Source organism: Anabrus simplex, chromosome 6 (assembly GCF_040414725.1).
Source record: "Anabrus simplex isolate iqAnaSimp1 chromosome 6, ASM4041472v1, whole genome shotgun sequence".
NCBI classification, from domain to species: domain Eukaryota; kingdom Metazoa; phylum Arthropoda; class Insecta; order Orthoptera; family Tettigoniidae; genus Anabrus; species Anabrus simplex.
This window is the reverse complement of record NC_090270.1, coordinates 270,654,199-270,674,366: the sequence shown is the minus strand read 5'-3', so window position 1 is coordinate 270,674,366 and position 20,168 is coordinate 270,654,199. Positions and strand designations below refer to the sequence as shown.

General features: G+C 37.8%; 1 protein-coding gene across 1 annotated transcript in view; it reads left to right on the top strand.

Annotated features, from left to right (window-relative positions):
* The window catches only part of LOC136876443 (collagen alpha-1(IX) chain), a 407,441-nt gene extending 390,484 nt beyond the window's left edge, over positions 1 to 16,957 (top strand). The window contains exons 21-23 of the mRNA XM_067150419.2: positions 6,582 to 6,749; positions 6,834 to 6,902; positions 11,961 to 16,957. Of these exons, the coding sequence (XP_067006520.2) occupies positions 6,582 to 6,749; positions 6,834 to 6,902; positions 11,961 to 12,094 (371 nt within the window). The 3' untranslated portion in view covers positions 12,095 to 16,957. The remainder of the gene's footprint in view (positions 1 to 6,581; positions 6,750 to 6,833; positions 6,903 to 11,960) is intronic.
* The last annotated feature ends 3,211 nt before the right edge of the window (positions 16,958 to 20,168 follow it).

Here is a 20,168-nt window from a genome sequence, read left to right as displayed (position 1 = left end):
TTAATAGTAAATATTTGGACAGTTATATTGCATAACAGACTCTTCTTCTGACTTTGGTGCATGTATAATGTTAACTTGCATGATAGTGCCTTTTATGAATGTTGGTTTTGCAGAATTTGGGACTGTTTTTCCATGTTATACAGTATGTCTGTTACTGAGAGATGAAGAGAGTGTATTTCTGGCATCCTATCTGACAACCAAATTTAGTACATATGGTAGGGGTCCCATAAATCAATTAACCAGGCACTTCTTATCAGTTGCTTAAGTAAACATTTACGTAAGCCGGAAGGCCCCACGTCGATCCCTGTAATTCTTAGGAATAAGGTGTCCCAGATATAAATTCCAATCAATTGAACCGTAAATTATGCATTACTAAATGACCTCTCATTTTTTCTTCTGTGTTAGTCGAACAAAACAAAACTTGTATCACACTTCTACAACACCGTGATACTGAGATACCAGCTTACAAACCTTTGTTTTTGCACTGAATCTTCTATTGTTATCCTGGAATTTCCTACCCAGAACTCTCACTCGTCACACGTCTTTGTTATTGCAGATTCAATCTTCAGCAGTTATTGAAGACATCATCATCATCAGCAATAAGCTAACAAAGTGATCCGTTCAAATCCTGATTTTGAATTCTTCAAGTTTATAAAAGACGTATTGTGGTGAAAATGCAAAGACATACAAATTGACCTCACTTAGTCCCAAATGTCTTCTCTTACGTATGCACCTGTCACTTCTTGTGGTGTAGAAAGGTCATTTTCTGTGCTTAAGAATATGGTGACAGATAAACGGATGAGCTTAAATCAAGACAATTTGGAGGAAACTTTTGTACAATGTTTCAAAAGGAACTGACTTTTGATAGTGCATATTTTTCATTTACTGTGCATGTTTTGCTATATGATAGTGCATGAATGCATGCATATTTTGAGACTTGAAAGTGCATGGAAATCTGGGCTCTAGTGATAAGACAATGGGGTTTGTATTTTTTTTTTATCATTCCTAGTTTTAGGCAGCCTTCATCATCAATGATAGAAAAGTGGGTCAGTATGTTACAGATGTTAAAGTCATACCCAGCGAGTGCCTAGATAGTGACCATCGGCTATTAATCGCTGACCTAAAATATGTCCATGTGCCCAAAATTAAACAAAAGAAAATGCCAAAGATATGGCTGTTGAAGGACACGGAGAAGGAAGGAAACTATGAAGTGAGGGTAACAGCCAAATTACCCAAAACTGAGAAAGGGGGAGTAGAAGAAGAATGGTCCTTATTCAAAGAAACCCTTGTAAAAGAAGCCACGGAAATTTGCGAAAAAACAAGTGCCACACTAAAAGAGAAGGAAACACCTTGGTGGAATGACCGAGTGAAGACAGCAGTAAAAGATAGAAATATACTGAAAAGAAAATTAGACCTTGAAAAACAGAAAACAGATGATAGACGAAATGCATTAGAAATTAAACATCTAGCACAGGAATACCAGAAAAAGAAACTGGCTGTAAAAAGACTGATCCAGGAAGAAAAGGAAAAGTGCTGAGATGACTTTATTACAAGGATAGAGGAAGACTGTCAAGGAAGTAGGAAACTACTATACAAAATAGTAAACAGTAAAAGAAATGAATATATGAACATCCTTGCACTGGAAACAGATGATGGTAGCTTAATATGAACAGAGGAAGGGATCAGGGATGAAATAAAGAAGTACTTCCACACGCTGTTAAATGGAGATGGGGGCAACATCTCCACCAATGACTGTAGGGTAGGTGAAGCCGAAAACAACAAATACCCATTAACATGGCTTGAGGTACAAACAGCACTAAAGAGCATGCAAAATGGGAAGTCCCCAGGCTTTGATGACCTCAGCTCAGACATGATAAAGGCAGCTGGAATACCAAGCTTGAATTGGCTATATAGAGTGTTATCAGTGATTTGGGAAAGAAACAAAATCCCAGAATATTGGAGTAAAGGAGTCATCATCCCACTGTTCAAAAAGGGCAACCAACGGAAATGTGGAAATTACAGAGGTATCAGGCTGTTGTCACACACACTGAAGATGCTGGAAAAGATCATAGAAATGAGACTTAGGAAGACAGTGGAACTTTTGCTTGAGGAAGAACAACACGGCTTCAGGAAAGCTCGAAGTACTGTGGATCTTATCTTTGCAGTAAAAATGCTGACAGGAAAGTACTGGGAATATGGAAGAAATCTTGTGATTGCATTTGTGGACATTGAAAAAGCATATGATAGTGTTCCTCGAAACAAGATATGGGAATGTCTGGAAGACCTAAAGGTGCCAAAATACTTATTTGACAAAGTCTAGATGCTATACCATAAGTGCTACAGCTGTGTCCAGATAGGCATTGGACGATCAAAATGGTTTGAAACAAAGAGAGGTGTCCAACAAGGAAGTGCCCTGTCACCACTCATGTTCGTAATAGTAATGGACAAGATCATAAAATCTATCAAGAAAATGGACAGTGAACCAAACGCCCTGGTATTTGCTGATGATGTGCTTTTATGGGGAGAGACAGAAGCTGAAGTTCAGAAGAAACTTAACGAATGGAACAATACATTCCAAAATTTTGGACTGAAGATGAGCAAAACAAAGACAGTGGAAATGACCATCAACAAGAAAGGAACAAGCTCAAATATATTTCTGGAAGGAGCAAAAATCGAATCAGCTTCCCATTTCAAGTACCTTGGAAGCACATTCTCGAAAGACAACACTGTTAGGCAGGAAATACTCAGCAGGACACAGAAAGCATCAAACTTCTACAGTCAAGACAGAAATCTCTCTGCGACTGCAATATACCACAAAAAGAGAAAACAATCATGTACCACACTTACTTCTTACATTAACTGAAATGAGATTCATTAGAACCATGAACCAAACTACCAGAAAGGAGAAGATCAGAAATGAAGTGAATAGGAAAGTAGCTGTTATCGAGGTTCCTATTACCAGTGTCATAAAGAAATGCAGACTTCAGTGGTATGGGCACATAATGAGAATGAACAGGGAAAGACCTGCCAGATAATATTTTGACCTTAATCTCATAGGAACAAGACCACAGGGAAGACCAAGAAAACGCTGGATAGAGACTGTAAGATCAGACGTGGAGGAAAGAGAACAAAAATGGGAGGATGTACTGGAACAGAAGATGTATGAGGACAGAGGAGATAGCGAGCGCTTGTACACCACACCTGGGAAACTGGAGTTGGGAAATGATGATGATGATGATGATGATGATGATGATGATGATGATGATGATGATGATGATGATGATGATGATGATGATGATGAGGCAGCTAAAATGGAATAAAAATTTAATTTCTTCTCTGCCACCACTGGAAGAAATGGTTGTAGAATAAATGGGATTGATGAGGAGAGAGCCAGTCTATTTGAAGGTGACAATGTATGAAGATGTGGAGATTGTCCTTGTCTTCTCTTTCTCGTGCTCCCTCCTTCCACACTGACCTGCCACTGTGTTTAACCTATTATGTGTTCCGTTTCATGTTCCTGTCTTTGTACTGTATATGACTTGATAAGGCATGGCAAAATCTTCCTTGGCTTAGCAAACATTTTGAAAGGTATGTGATGCTCACTCTTTTTTACTTGGGCCTTCTATATTTTAAAAAATGTTGACAAGTAAATAAAACTACCAATACAATATATGTAAATACTGTAAATTATTGAAGTTCACTAGTGTGCTTGACAGTTAATGAACCGTACTTTTTGAATGGCCATCCTAAGCCAATAAAGAAAAAATATACTGGTATTAAAACATTTGCAATCAAAATTAAATTATGGTTTCCTTCTAGGAATCTTTTTTTTTTTTTTTTAAATATATTATTTACTTTAGACTGTTTTGCACTGAAGAAGCCCTTTCAGAGGGTGAAATACATATGAGGCATGTTTTTTAAGTAAGGTCCATTTGAAAATAAGTACACAATGAAAGGTTATTTCAAAAAAGTAAATTTATTTTCAGAAAGTACATATTACACTCTATTTTTTGACATAGTTGCCAAGTTTGTTCAAACACTTATCATATCTCAAACCAATTTTAAAATACCCTCTTCATAGAAACTTGCCGCCTGTTCCAATAACCGAGAGTTCACTGCTGTTTTCACGTCGTCGACAACATTGTAATGATTGCCACTGAGGTGATGTTTGAGGTGGAGGAACAGATGATAATCACTTGGCGCAAGATCAGGACTGTAGGGTGGGTGGTCTAAAACTTCCCAGCCAAAACTGTCCAATAAATCGCGGGTCTGACCTGCAGTGTGAAGTCTTGCATTGTCATGGAGAAGGACAATTCCCTTTGTCAGCATGCCGCGTCTTTTGTTTTGAATCGCTCTGCATAGCTTTCTCAGGGTTTGGCAGTATGCTTCTGCATTGATAGTGGTTCCTCGTTGCATGAAGTCGACCAACAAAACACGATGCCTATCCCAAAACACCAACGCCATGATTTTGCGCAGGGACAGAGTCTGTTTGGCCTTGACCTTTACAGGCAAGTGTGTGTGTCTCCATTCCATGCTCTGTTGCTTCGATTCAGGCATGATATGCGAAACCCATATTTCGTCTCCAGTTACGATCTGACTCAAGAAGCCGTCACCTTCTTCGTCATAACGAGTCAAGAACTTCATTGCACACTCAAATCTTTGGTTTTTGTGGTCCTCTGTTGGGAGTTTTGGGACCCAACGGGAGCACAATTTCCTAAACTTTAGATGTTCAGAAACAATGTTGTAAAGCACTGATCTTGACACGTCAGGAAATTCGTTTGAGAGACCTGTTATTGTGAAGCGCCTGTTCTCATGAATCTTCGCTTCAACTGAAGCCACCAAATCATCTGTAATCAAAGAAGGGCGACCAGAGCAGTCCTCATCATGGACGTTGTCACGGCCATCTTTGAATTGTCGTACCCACTTACGCACTTTGCTTTCACTCATAACAGTATCACCGTACACTTTGCAAATCTGTCAATGAATTTCTGCAGCAGACAGGTTCCTTGTTGACAAAAACCGTATCACTGACCGAACCTCACACACGGCGGGCGAGTTGATAGTCTTAAACATTTTGAAAGCACAGAACAGAACCGTATAGGTCAGCTACAGAGCTGAAACTGAGCACAGTTGTTCCCGAGGCATGCCAGTACACGACGCACGTGCTCATTGCGATATGTGCGCAAACTACTAGTGTCAACAACAAAACGGACCTTACTTAAAAAACACTCTTCGTATGTTATGAATAATTTATGAGAGGAGTGCTTCGGCAGCCGGCACAATTCCTATCTTCGCCGCTAGATGGGACCTTCATTCATTCCATTCCTGACCTGGTTGAATGACTGGAAACAGGCTATGAATTTTCATGAATAATTTGTGATAATATAATCACCCCTAAATAAATTCTCACAAAGCATTGGCTGGCTGATGATTCTTAACTTTCTTCAAAGAGAAACCATTGAGGGAAGTCCAACAAATTACCTATTCTGTCACTGTTACCATTTCAGTATAATGAATGCCAACACTGAAGACTGCCTTTTACTCTTTTAGAGTAGTATTTTTCAGATAAAGCCTAATGCTCAATAATTTTTTGGTGCAGAACTAGGTTGTGTCTTTTGTTCATTTCCAACCAAAGTATTGGAGGTGTAAAATTGACAATCAGGTGTCATGAAAGGTATCACATGTTCATGATGGGTACAGCAAAAAATAAGTCCATTAGCATTTATAATATTCTCATTGTCCTTCTGATATAAGTCCAATTGCCATTGGTTCTCATCTTCTGCAGGTGTATACAGTGGATCTCAATGAATGTAACTACAAGGTTGTCAGCACCATTTTGTACAGTACTTAACAACAGAGCTCAGAGTTCCATATCACTTCAGACCTGACCAACACCAGGAAAATGGTCCATGGTGGCACAGTGTGAATAAAACTTAGAGAAAAAGAAAAGAGAAACACAAATATCTTACAAACAATGTGTTGTTGCACAAGACAGGTAAGGATGACGGTGGGGATCAGCCTCTCTCCGTCTCTTGAATGCAGAGACATAGAGCCACAGTAGAACTGCTCCTCTGCTCAGGTGATCTCTGCACCTGACAGCAATTTAACCTCATTGTGAACCTAACGTAACTTTGCTTTTTATATAGCAGTATCTCCTAAGGAGGATCAGCTGTCATGGGAACAGGTGCACTATCTTGCTGCCAAAGAACAGAGCTGTGTTAACAATTTTAGGAGAGAGAGAGAGACAAGGAGGTGATGTGTGTTTCTGAAAACCACTGACACTTTATGTTGATGATGGTTGTTATTCTGTGCTAAGTCTACATTGCCACAGAACTGACCATCATCATGGAAATGGGTCTTCTTGGCTTAGTATGAATAAAACCCCTAAAAAGTACTGAAATATTAATCACTGTTACCATGCTATCACATAGGTGTTATTTTATGCTAAATCCTCTTGAATGTTTGCTTCCACTAAAATCTAATTTGAGTATTTTTACTATGGAAATATGTTCTTTGCTGTGGTTTCTCTTCTTTACAATTGCAACATTTTTATTTTAATGCCTCATCTTGTTTGTGTACAGGGGACCCTGGCCCTGCTGGCCTTCCAGGAGAGAGAGGTTTCCCTGGACTACCTGGCAATGTAGGTCAAACGGGACCCCAAGGCCCCCCAGGTGAACGAGGAGATAAGGGAGATCGTGGCCCTGAAGGAATGGGCGTTGAAGGACCCATGGGTCCCAGAGGATTGCCAGGTAATTATTAATACCATTCATCTCACCCTGAAGTGTACATGACTTTGAGATGTTCTTCAACAACTGCTTCTTTATTTGATGTAGGTCCAACTGGCCCAGAGGGAATTGGACTGCCAGGACGAGAAGGAGAACGAGGAGAGCCAGGAAGGCCAGGTAGACACATTTATGTTTGTATGGATTTCTATGACTTCTTATGATGCACCTTTTATCTCACCAACCAGTAGTTCTGGGAGAATGTTGGCTTGCCCTAATGTTTTCAAGTTTCTGGATTCCTCAGTACTTTCTGCTTTGTACTCAATGTGCCAAAATAAAATGCATACTACTAAACACTATCTAGGCAAACATATGATATAATAAATAGTAATCATTTAAAGTTTGGAACAACATTAACAAATTTCTCATATTCTTTGTTGTTCGAATGATGGTAAGATTAGTATGAGTGCACTTACTTTTGAAATAGGTAGTACTATTCAGGATACATTCAGGTCCGGTTTCTTCAACTGTATATTAAATTTTAATTAACAAATGTTAAATTACAATTGTTATTAATTTAACACTTCGTTTAAAAGTGCCCTGTTTCACGAACACATTTCCAACATTTGTTACGAAACAATTGTTAAAGACAAATTAACACACTTCAGTGAGATTTCTGAACGCGTCTGGCAGTGAGCATCTCTTGTTTTTTTTACATAAAGCGCTCCTAGTGGTGTGTTGAAATCATTGCCTATGCTATAATACAAGGCCATGAAATGCACTCGTGGAAATGGGCGGCATCTTAGTTCATCATTCAGCCACTAGGATCGCGTTCTTGCCGCCTTATGTTTGCATGATCGTATATGTTAAAAAGTACATTATATCCTAAATAAACAGAGCTGAATATTTTTGTCAGTATTTACAGTACCTTATTAATAGAGTGATGCTTCATTAAAATGAATAGATTACTAAAGTTTTAAAACTTTCCTATTGACGGGCTCTTACCAAGTTTCAAAATTCTCTCTGTCTGTTCTACTTGAATGGCTCAAAGTAATGTTGTCTAATAGAGGTCTCAGAAATTTTTTCAGTAGGGAAAGAGATAGTCTGTTGTCTTTACTATCTACAATTAATTTCACTGATGACCATGTCTTTCAGATAAAGTACACATTTTTAGTAACTGTCTTCGGGCCAAGTTCTGCACAGTAGAGGTGACAAATTCCATTGTGCATGGCAGAAGTGCCACAAACGATGATTTCGGTTATCTATGGGCTCATCGACCTTGAAAACGAATAAGATACAATATTGGACTTCGAGTAGCTGGAGAAGAGATGTGTTCTAAACAGCCTTAACAGTCTATTCTTCTGCCCCATGCACTAAGTACCCATCTACCACAGCGTCAGAAATACCAGGCATTGTAGCTGCTGTTCCTGAAGCAAATTAATTATATTTATATACTAACTAACACTTTACAGTAAAGTATTGTTGAAACAGATCTGATGTAATTTACCTTGCAAGAGTTTTGTAATGATAGACGTTATGTGCCTAGAAAGCTACAAAATTTGCAAATCCTCGCTACTTTTATGCCTTATGACTTTTTCATCCATCTGGGAATCTCTTGATTGTAGTAAACTGGTTCATACAGTGTGGGTCTTCTCTTTATCCCTCAGCTTTGCGTCGTAGGTGGCTGAAGAAGAGCTCGATATCATTGCTTATTAGGTTCCTCGGCAAGGCATAATGCAAATGTATACTAATGAGGTATTTTACGCAGGCCACAGTGGATTGGGTAGTCAATACCAATGCCTGACATGTTTCCCACGTGATTCGTTTCACTTTCTCTGGATGCATTTGAATTTTCTTCAAATATGACAGCAAATCATTAACTAACCGAATTAGGCGTTCATCTTCAATGCTGAAAAATGCCAGTTTATTCTCATTCTTGGAATATGTCTCATGTGAGGTGTTGCAGACATCATGCGCATCGAACCATTTCATATGATACTTTATTCTTTTAAACTGTCTATGTCTTTAATGCTCTCGGGACAAACCACCTCCATACTTCTCAAACCAGCGATTGTTTCAGAGGACAATACAATTTTAGCTCTTGCTACCTTCATTTTCTCTAAATTTATCAGGCAAATTACGTTTCTGGTTACTTCCCTTACCGGTTTCATAACTGAATATTTCTGAAGTTTAAAAAGGCCTCTCAAATGATCACCTGTCACAGAAACATTATATACAAAAAAATGTCCCGTGACAAATGTTGGGATCGCACAATTTGCATGACGTGACTGGGATCAAAACTTAGGAACAGGGGCCTAATTTCATCAGCTGGATGTCATATCTCATGTGCACATAATGCTTCCTCCGCATAATATTTCGAACATTGAACATTCACGGGAAACTTGTGAAATGAAATTCCACTACCTTTAAATTCTCATGAATGACAATAAGGAGCACATCAATAAACCTTGACTGGAACTGCTAGTGCTTAACATCAGAGGAATACACACATTCACAGCCAACTCAAAGGAGCAAACCTGGTAGACAGGGGGCAAGAAAGTGATCCTAGCGGCCCAGCATTGAACTTCATCGTGACCACTTCAATAGCGTCTTACGGGCTGTATTTCAAGGCCTTGTATTATAACATAGGCAACGGTTGAAATAGTATTTTGTCACACAGACACATGGTTGACATTATTATAGGTTATGGTTAGCGGAGACTGATAAGATGTAAACATGTCAAGTAAGAGGCAACAAAGGCGTTATGATGAATGAGAGATTTTATTTCATTTAATTTTAACTTAAAATTATGCGAATGTGCTTAAAAAATGAAAGAACGGACTGTTATATCACAACATTCGATATAGCCTGTTCTTATATTCTTATCACCGGGAAAATGTGATAATTGATGTGTTTTGAATTGTTTTCGGGCATTCTTTTATTGTGGGGAAAATAGTTTAATGCCTTGTTAATGCTGCAGTGGCAGCAGGAATTCTTTGCAGGATTCTACACACTTTTTCTTGCACTCATGAACATAGTCGCCTGCAATTACATGAAAAGTGTCTCAAGCATAATACCTAACAGGTAGAGGCCAGACCCTGCGGTCAACCGATTTCACCGAGTTTCAATGTACCTGTGGGAAGACACTCAACGGTAACTCGTGTATAAGGGTTTAAGTCAATACGCTTTCGTTTTCGAAAAAAAATGAGGTCAGATGTCATTACACAGAATTTGCTTCGGACAAAGTGGAGATGGTAGAACACTAAAAGGTGAACAAATTTTACTTAAATATGTCAGGTCCGCAACCTAATAACTTCTGAAAATTGATGAATCCCCGATTCCAGTGCAAGGCATATGTACTTGCGAGTTACATCACAGCAAAACGGAGTGGTGGCCAAGTGGTCACCGTTCTTGTCTGCGAACCTCGTAAATGTGAATTTGAGTCTTGTTGCAGCTATAATTGTTGCACAAAATAAATTAATATACGCCTCAGTGGTGTAGTGGTTAGTGTAATTTGCTGCCACCCCTGGAGGCCTGGGGTCGATTCCCGGCTCTGCCACGAAATTTGAAAAGAGGTACGAGGGCTGGAACGGGGTCCAGAGGTGGGTTCTATTCCCACCTCAGCCATCCTGGAAGTAGTTTTCCATGGTTTCCCACTTCTCCTCCTAACTTAAGACCACGGCCGCTTCCTTCCATCTTCCTTGTCTATCCCGTGCAATCTACCCCCCTGCCCCCGCAAGGCCCCTGTTCAGCATAGCAGGTGAGGCCACCTGGGCGAGGTACTGGGCATCCTCCCCAGTTGTATCCCTGACCCAGAGTCTGAAGCTCCAGGACACTGCCCTTGAGGCGGTAGAGGTGGTATCCCTCACTGAGTCCGAGGGAAAAACCAACCCTGGAGGGCAAACAGATAAAGAAGAAGACAAATAAATTAATATTTGAGGGAACGTTAAGATAAAAATTGGAACAAAAATATTATGCAAATTGCAGTACAGTTTATTTTCGACCCAAAATTAATATAGGCCTACTGCTGGATCTCTTTCTCTGTATATGTATTAATTTGAGGTAGAAAATGAAGTTTCACTGCAATTTGATTATTCATTTTATTCGCACTTTTACCTTCACATTCCCTGAAACAATGATTTAATTTGTATAAAAAAATATATCTGTTGCGGGACTCGAACTCACGTCTTCGTGGTTCGGAGACCAGTACGATAACCACTCAGCCACTACTGCATTTCTCTGGGTTGCAACTTTTCAAGTATGTAGGTGTTGCATTAGAATCGGGGGATTCATAAATTTTTCGGAAATTATTAGGTTGCAGACCTGACAAGTTTGAGTAAAATGTGTTCGCACTTTAGTGTTCTATCACCTCCATGTGGTCTGAAGCGGATCCTGCCTCATGATATTTGTCCTCACTGTTGGAAACTCTAACCTATTTTCAATATCGTCTAGTATCTTGTTCATTATGGCTTTGGTAATTAGAAATATATCTTCTGACAACTCTAGAAAGTAGGTAGTTATTTCTTAGTATGGGTTCTCCTTTGACTTCTTCAGTTTATAAATAGTCTTCACACAGCAGTAAAGCTTCAAACTTACGTCTTCTACATGCCTCCATTTTGAAATTTTAGCAGCTGTTAAGAGTTTTAACACAGGGCTGCTGCCAGGGTAATTTAACACAGGTATTAACAATTTTTTAGAGTTAACAATTCTTGATGAGATGACCATTTTGTTAAATTATTTGTTAAGTCTCCTTAACAGCAGAGTTAACACAACATTCATCAAAGAAACCAGGCCTCAGTTATGACTAGGACTGACAGACTTCTTCAGAAGATTTACAGAAACACTCAAAGATATATAAGTCTAGGAAATGGATAGAGAGCGGCACACATAATTCTATTATAATAGAAAGATATGGGTCCCAAATATTTGGTTGCAGCCTTCATCAGTGGAGGATAGAATAATAATGGTATTGGTCATTGTTGGCAAATAAGTGCTGAGTGAGGTAAAGGGAGCAGGGAGACAGACAGACAGATAGACAAGAGAATGGAATAAAAGGGGCAGTTATCTTGATAAATATTTCTGATGCTCATGCAACTTGCCCTGTTCCATTCACCTACTTTTCTGATTAAGCATAATGTTTGAACACTGATATAGACAAAGAGTTCTTCTACTCATAGGTGCAGAGAGTTGCATAATGCCAAGTGTTCTCTGTTTCAACAGTTTTTAATTTTTTAACAGGGTTGCCTGGACTGCGTGGTGCCCCTGGACCCCAAGGACCTCCTGGATTCTGTGAGTTCTGCAACTACCCTGGTAACAACTACATTTCAGCTGCCATCGCTGCACGGCCGGGTGGAAATACCAAGGGGCCTTGAGTCAATTACTTCTCTGGACTCAGAGTTTTTATCACTGCCAATGTTTCTGTATCTATGCACAGTTAATTTATCTCATCATTTGTCAGTCACTGGCTGAGGCTACATCCCACTGTCTGTAGGGGAATATATTTTATTACGACAAAGTGCATAGGAGAGCTTTATGAATTGTGAGAGGAAGATCAATTATGTCAGTATGAAGAAAGCTGAATGAGAAGGTTGGCAAAAGAATAACTTAAATGTGTAAATTTGCAAAGAATGAGATAATGTAACAAGAATGCAGAATGAAAGTAATCTGAGTTATGCAGCCATTCTGAATTATACTGGATTTGTGTAACACCCCAGTTGCTGGTTTTTCACATTTTCTTGCTGGCTGTTGTTTTCTTTGTACTGAAAATGCATTTTGCCACAGACCTAGATACTTGGTACAAAGTGTTCCTAGACAAATGTAGTTCCTCAACTGCCAGGTTTACCTAGAGATTAATAAGCACAGGACCGGTACTTGATGGATATGAAAGAAAGATCATAGATACCTTCAGTGTTTATAGTGAAGCATTTGCATATTCTCAGGTCGTTCTCTCGAAAGATTAACAGGATATTGGTGAGAAGCCACCTCTCAGGGATAATGACATCACCACACAACATTCATTAAGTGAACGTCACTGATATTTTTAGACAGGAATACATATAAATGTATAGAAGTGTTCTATATGTAAATCTTGCAAAAATGAAGCAACATATGAGGAGGAAATATGATTATTGTAAAATGTGTTTCTCCTTCTTTTTATTTTTTATTTTCTTTTTTTTATTAAAATATGCATAGACATTTATTTATTCTTTTCAAATGAGGGGTAATAATTGCTTAACAAGACCTTCAGCACCATCAGGTTCTTGTGTTTGGCTGATGGCAAAACTTCCCGTGTTACACATCAGTAAATTATAAGTCATTAGCTACTGCCATGTAGGTGTTAGGTAAGTTCTAAATAAATTGATGTCAGTTTTCTCAAAATATCTTGTTGATCCATTTATGGAAATGGTAATAAAATATAGTTATCAATCTTCAATCATGAGTGTTAGAAATTATTTTAGAGGATGGCTTCTCTTAATGCCATCTGCATCATTAATTGGGGAGCACCATTGGTCATTTTGGAAATGTATCATTACACCAAGCTATCTATAAAATCAAGAATACTCAGGTCGAGTCTTGAGGATGCCCACATTTCAACTCACCCCTGTTTAGTGATAATGAATATTACTCAAAATTATCTCCAACATTGACATGTAATGTAAGCAGGAAATGAGTTTTCATTTAAGTGCATTTCTTTTTCTCAGTCTAATCCTACATAAGGGTGTAGCAGCATCATGCTGTAATCCTGATGACAGCTTGCATTCAGGAGTCTCTACTTTTGGCATGGTGACTTGCTTGGTGTAGGGTCAACCCGGTCAGTCTCTTAATTTTGTCTGTCCATTACGAAGGCGAACATCCTCTGGGTTTTTGGACATCGACTTTACCCTCTATGATGAATCATTCTATCACCTCTGGTCTCTTGGTAATGCTACCAAAGCACCTGAATTGTTTTGGGTTGATAAGATTTGACAGTCTTGTCCTGACACATAGTTGTTTCAGGGTTGAGTCATCAGTTCAGTGTGTTATTCAAGGTATTCAGATGAATCTTCTACAACACATATTTCTAGAGTGTTAATTCTCCAGTGATCAGCCTTCTTCATTGCCTAAGTTTTCCCTGCATAGGTTGCTATAGAGAAGATTAGATTAGAGAGTTTTGCTGTTGAATTTCTCACCAACATCTCAGGCTCTTGATTTCTGGTAATTGTGATAACAGACCCCAGGTAGGTATTTGAAGCAATTGATGACCTCAAACAGCAATTATCCAGATGTCAGGTCTGTTGTTATTGGGGTGGTCTATAATCATCACTTTGGTCTTTGTGTTGTTGATTTCTAGACCATACGCTCTGTTCCATTCATTTGACCTCTTCACGTTGATTTCTAGTTCATGTTCATCTGTCACAGTGATCAGAATGTCATCCATGTATCTGAAATTGTTGATTTTCCTTCCTCCATTTACAATGCCATCATTAAAGTCTTTAAGTACATCCCTTGAGCATACATTAAACAGGAGGCAAAAAATAATACAATCTTGTCTCACTCTGGCAGCATTTAGTTCAGGATAAATTCTTGTTTTAGTCTTATGTATTACAGACTATGAATCTTATTGCTGAATCCGTATTGACGGTTGAACTTCTTACAAGATTGTACAAAACTTAGTCTTATGTCCAATGAGAGAAGTAAATGTTACAGCACTATATTTTTCTAATCTAGTTAGTTAGATTGATTAGCTGAAATTTCAATCAAAGTATTATTTTGAATATAAGATGTATAGTTTTTGATTCTTCCCTTCAGAGTAACACTGATGTTTGTAATCCCATGAGTACTATTCTAACAGCACAAATTGCTAGAACTAAAGGTTAGCTGTATTTAACCTGTAATCTTAAGAAGTTACTAATAAAAGTACCGTAAATAGTTTTGTCTTCAGAATGCTACTTGTTTTAGCTGGAGCGGTTGTGTGAGCATTTCTCTCATCATACGATTGGTAGTCTGACTATCCTCTTGATTCAACATTTTATGTCAAATATATAATCTATATTAACATTTTGTGTATCTAAGTTTAAGAAGTGATTTGGGGAAGGAAAATTCCTAAATTAGCCCCACCCAAACTAAACTGATTAGTTTTTAATATTTGACAATAATGTTGACAAACATTTATCATAGTTGAAAATATTTCACATTTCCAGGTAAGGCCTACTTACTGTAACCTTGAGGATGAAGTGCAAACAATGAAAAGTATCTTATTTCATTGTCAATAGTTTAGCCAGATAACAGCATAATGGACAAATCCTGTAAAATTCAGATGTGATGAAGTACTCATGCACAGAACATTAGACATAACAACTAATGACAGGTTAAAGTTAAATCTTGTAATGATAAAATATCAAACTAGTTCTCAGAGAAAATAAGAGAAATTTGACAGAACATTACATTGTGAAGATGATACTGATTTATTATAACAGTGACCATCTTCATCTTCTTAGCAATTTTTCCAATTTATTGGGATTGGCACTGGATGTGAATCTGACCGAGTTTTATGGCCAGATGTCCTTCCTGACACCAACACTATTTAGAGGGATGTATTCACTCTTCACTCTCTTTGTATTTCTGAGGAGGTTGGTAGTGTGGTATGTTGTATGCATATGAAGAGAAATTTAATGTATTAACCCAAACACAAACATTCAGTCCACAAGCCAGACAATGTTTTACAGTTTGCTTTACGTCGCACAAACACAGATCATCAAGGCTACCTTGGCCTGAAACGTGACACAGGTTTGTGGTGAAGACAGATGGACATAAGGACTAGCAGATGTTTCATCCTGTGTGTACATTCAAATAGCTTCTAATTTTTAAAATTTTTTTTTGCGTCACACCTAAACAGATACGTCTTATGGCGATGATGGGATAGGAAAGGCCTAGGAAGTGGAAGGAAGCGGCTGTGGCCTTAATTAAGGTACAGCCCTGGCATTTGACTGGTGTAAAAATGGTAGACCACGGAAAACCATCTTCAGGGCTGCCGAAAGTGGGGCTCGAACCCACTATCTCCTGATTATTGGATACTGGCCACACTTAAGCGACTGCAGCTATCGAGCTCAGTGCTTCTAATATTTACATTAACAGTTGTAATATTCATCATCAACATGTGCCTTAATTGTTTGTATATTTTTAAGTGATGGGATAAAAAAGGACTAGAAGCGGAAAGAAATTAACCATGGCCTTAATGAAGGTACAGGCCCAGTATTTGCCAGGTGTGAAAATGGGAAAGCATAGAAAACCATCTCCAGGGCTGCCGACATTAAGGTTTGAACCCACTATCTCCCGAATGCAAGCTGACAGCTGCATGACCCAAATTGTGCAGCCACTCACTCGATCCACAAGTCAGAGGAATCAACCCTACACAGTTGAAATCCTTAAATTGAAACCAAGGTGCCCCATTATTTGATATCTCCTTAAAACTTATCATAGCTTAAACTCATTCATTTTTATTATGCATATTTTGATCATTATTGCAATACTGTCATTGGTTATTTTTTGAAGATTATAACTTATAAACCTGTAATCTAAAAAAGTACTTTCTAGTACCGGTATAGGACTTATCAAGGACAAATACAGTAGGTGACAAGTAGTTAAGTTTGGAAAATTCTCTAAAATATCTAGTAATACAGTATGTAGTGATTTTATAATTTTTCTTTACAAATGTGTCTGATTTGTTCATTAAATTATATTTATAACTGAATAAAGATTTAGATATTTGTCCACAACTTTCTGGACATAACACAGTTGTTCCTGAGTTACCCAAAATGAATTCATAAACATCTACCTACAGTTACAGTATCACTTTATGTCTTAATCAAATTTGAGTGCATAAAGAATGTTGATAATACCTTGAAACAGGAAAGTAAAATTAAAAAATACGAGAAGAGTTTAGCCTTTAAAAGTTATTTGCTCCAAATGAACATGTCCTGATTGCTGAATGTGAGACAAATGGAAAGTTGTTATCCATCAAGGCTACCTTCGCCTGAGACGTGACACAGGTTTGTGGTGAAGACAGATGGACATAAGGACTAGCAGATGCTTCATCCTGTGTGTACATTCAAATAGCTTCTAATATTTACATTAACAGTTGTAATATTGTTCTTCATCATCAACATGTGCCTTAAATGTTTGTATATTTTTAAGTGATTTTTATACAGTGATGTGTAACTTTGTATAGATTTTATTAAATATATTTTTTAAAATTTGTTGTTTGTAATTATTTAATTAAAATAGTATATTAATATTAATACCTGGGGAGTGAATTAATGGAGAATGCTCGACTGGATGCTGAAATTAGTAAGAGAATTCAAGCTGAAAGCTGTTTCTATCATAATGTAAAAAACATGTTATGGGACAAAGATGTGCCAATGGTAGCAAAAGAAACAATGTACAAGATGTATTATGTACCCATAACAACTTTTGGAGCAGAAACTTGGACAATGACAAAGATTGATGAGAGTCGAATATAGGCAGCCAAAATGAGGTTCTTGAGGAGTATTACACAGAAGAGTAGAAGAGACAAAATAAGGAATAAGAAAATCTGGGAAGAAATTGGAGTGGAAAAAATAAATGATAGAATAGAGAAAAGCCAACTAAGATGGTTTGGGCACATAAAGCAAATGAGTGATGAAAGATTGCCAAAAAAAGGTGATGGAAATGCAAATGCAAGGAAGGAGAGGCCGCGGATGACCACGACTGAGATGGAAGGACACAATCCAACGCATTATTAGAGAAAGAAACCTGGACTGGGACACAGTGTTGAGGAGGAGTGGTGGAAAGACCGAAGAAAGTAGAAAGACCTCCTATGGGTGGGGGACGCAGACAAAGAATACACCCACGGTATCCTCTGTCTGTCGTAAGAGGTGACTAAAAGGGGCAATCAAGGGATGATTGTATTAGAACCATGAAACTACTTGTGATTAGTACCACTACATGGGGAACAATATGGGTCACTTTGACTTGTGCGTAGTATCACTATGTTAGGTACAAAATAGGTTTATGGTTAGCAGCAACACAGTGTGTTGCCAGCTTTTACAGTACCTGTGATTAGTACCACTTCAGGAGTGACACCATGGTTCTGGCTTGCCTATGATTAGTACCCACTATATGAGGAACACCACGGGATAGTGCGAGTCCCTGTGGTTAGTACACGTATGTGATGCCTGTAAATGGCACCGCAATGTGCGAACACCATAGGTCTGCAGTCCATGTGCGAATTTCATTACCTGTGAGTAGTACCATAATGTGTGGAATACCGTTTTGATTAGTACTGCAACATGACAAATACCACAGTTCTACTTTCCTAGCGATAAGTACCATTATGAGGGGCTGATGACTTGGATTTTGGACTCCTTTAGTCTACAAGCATCATCGATTCAGTATTATGCTATAGAAGCAGTCCCTTGGTCAGTAAGACTATTGTTTTATGTCAGTTTCTGTGAATGTGAGACATTGCAGGTCGGATCCACTGATTGTTTTAAATTCATATCCATCTATTCATCCTTCCTCACATTTTGAATTCTGGTCAGTGGAGGATTTTGGAGTTTTAATTTGTCATTATATTTCATCTCATTTCGTACCATTATGGGCTGATGACCTAGATGTTCAGCCCCTTTAAACAACAAGCATCATCATCATTGAAAGTGGAAAGGAACCATATTTTCCCTTACTCGGCTAAAGCTAATAATGGGAGATGATGATGATGATGATGATGATGATGATGATGATGATGATGATGATGATGATGATGATGATGATGATGATGATGCATATATTAATACATATAAACTCTAAAATAAAGGAAGCAAACACCCTATACAGTTGTTCCCAAACTTTTTCAGTTCGTAAGGGTGTTTGCATGGGGGCCTAGATCAAAATAATAATAATAATAATAATAATAATAATAATAATAATAATAATAATAATAGAGAGAACATCCACTATAGATAGCTGCCCTAATATTAGCAAAACCACAAAGGTCCAGCCTATTGATTAATCCTTGAGGTCAATAAGAAATTAAAATATATTCAATTAATTTTCTTCAGAATTTTAAAAATGCTGTAATATTCATTATTTTCAGGCAGCTACACCCCAATGGATTCTATTTATTCAAGTTACTTTGAGATATACAGATGATTGTTTTTTTTTTTTTTTTTTTTTTTACAGTTTGAAATGAATCTCTCAAAATTGCAGTTGGCATACCTTGCAGAACATTTGTAGGGAGTCAAAACTGTTTTAAAATAGTTACAGAGAAATTTGTGATTGTTCCATGCACACCAAACAATATACCAATACCCTCCCAGTTATTAACTTTATACTTGTAACCCAAGTCACGAAAGCAAGATTCATAACACCTTTTCTTTTCTGCATCAACCTCTTTGGAAGTTACAGAAGTTAAGTTACAAAAGAGGGTTGGTTTATTGAAATGGAAGGGTTGAAGTAGCTACGAGGGATCCAAACTCTTCAATCTTACCATTATTTAACAACTTTCACTCTTTCCTTTTTTTCCCCAAAACAATTTTAAAAATATATAACAATGAATTAAATATGTAAACAGATAACAAAAATAAAGTGAGTTCATCAATTAATAAAAGATAAATTCTGTGTAATTAAGAACTTTAGGAGACCTGAGAACCAGTCTTGTCAATGAACAGGTTAACGATAATGTAATGCTACAGAGAGATTTCAAAAGTGAAGGAGAGTGCACTAAGTGAACTTTCAAGCCCCATTTTATACATTAAATATTCTAGTCTGGTGTCTGGTACATTGACGTACTCCAAAGGAAGTTTTAATATTTACGGGGAACAATGAAACAGTTCCAGAAATTAAATCTTAATTGAAATTTCCTCCAGCTAATCTCATACTACATTACTAGCTAATGTTAAACCGGAAGAAAGATTAGGATTTAGAAAAAGCCAAAAATAGCAAAAGGTAAGGAATTTATCCACTATATTATAACAGAGAAGTAAAGAGACTAAGAAGGAGGTGCAGGCTGGGAAGAAATAGAGTTAGAAAATGCCGGGTAGTGGAAGTGAGGAGAAATTGAAAGAACTTACTAGGAAATTGTAGCAAAGAAGTCAGCTAAGTACAGTATAACATGATGGCAAGCAAAATTGGTGGTCATACAAATTTTAGTGAAAAATGGAAGAGTATGTATAGGTACTTTAAGACAGAAACAGGTTCCAAGAAGGATATTCCAGGCATCATTAATGAACAAGGGGAGTGTGTTTGCGAGGATCTTCAAAAGGCAGAAGTATTCAGTCAGCAGTATGTAAAGATTGTTGGTTACGGATAGAGGAGGTGACTAATACTAAAGAAGTATTACACTGACTGACAAAGCAAATGCAACACCAAGACGGAGTGGTTCAAAAGGGATGAAAGTTGGGGAAAAAACAGAGACGGCACGGACAAATAATT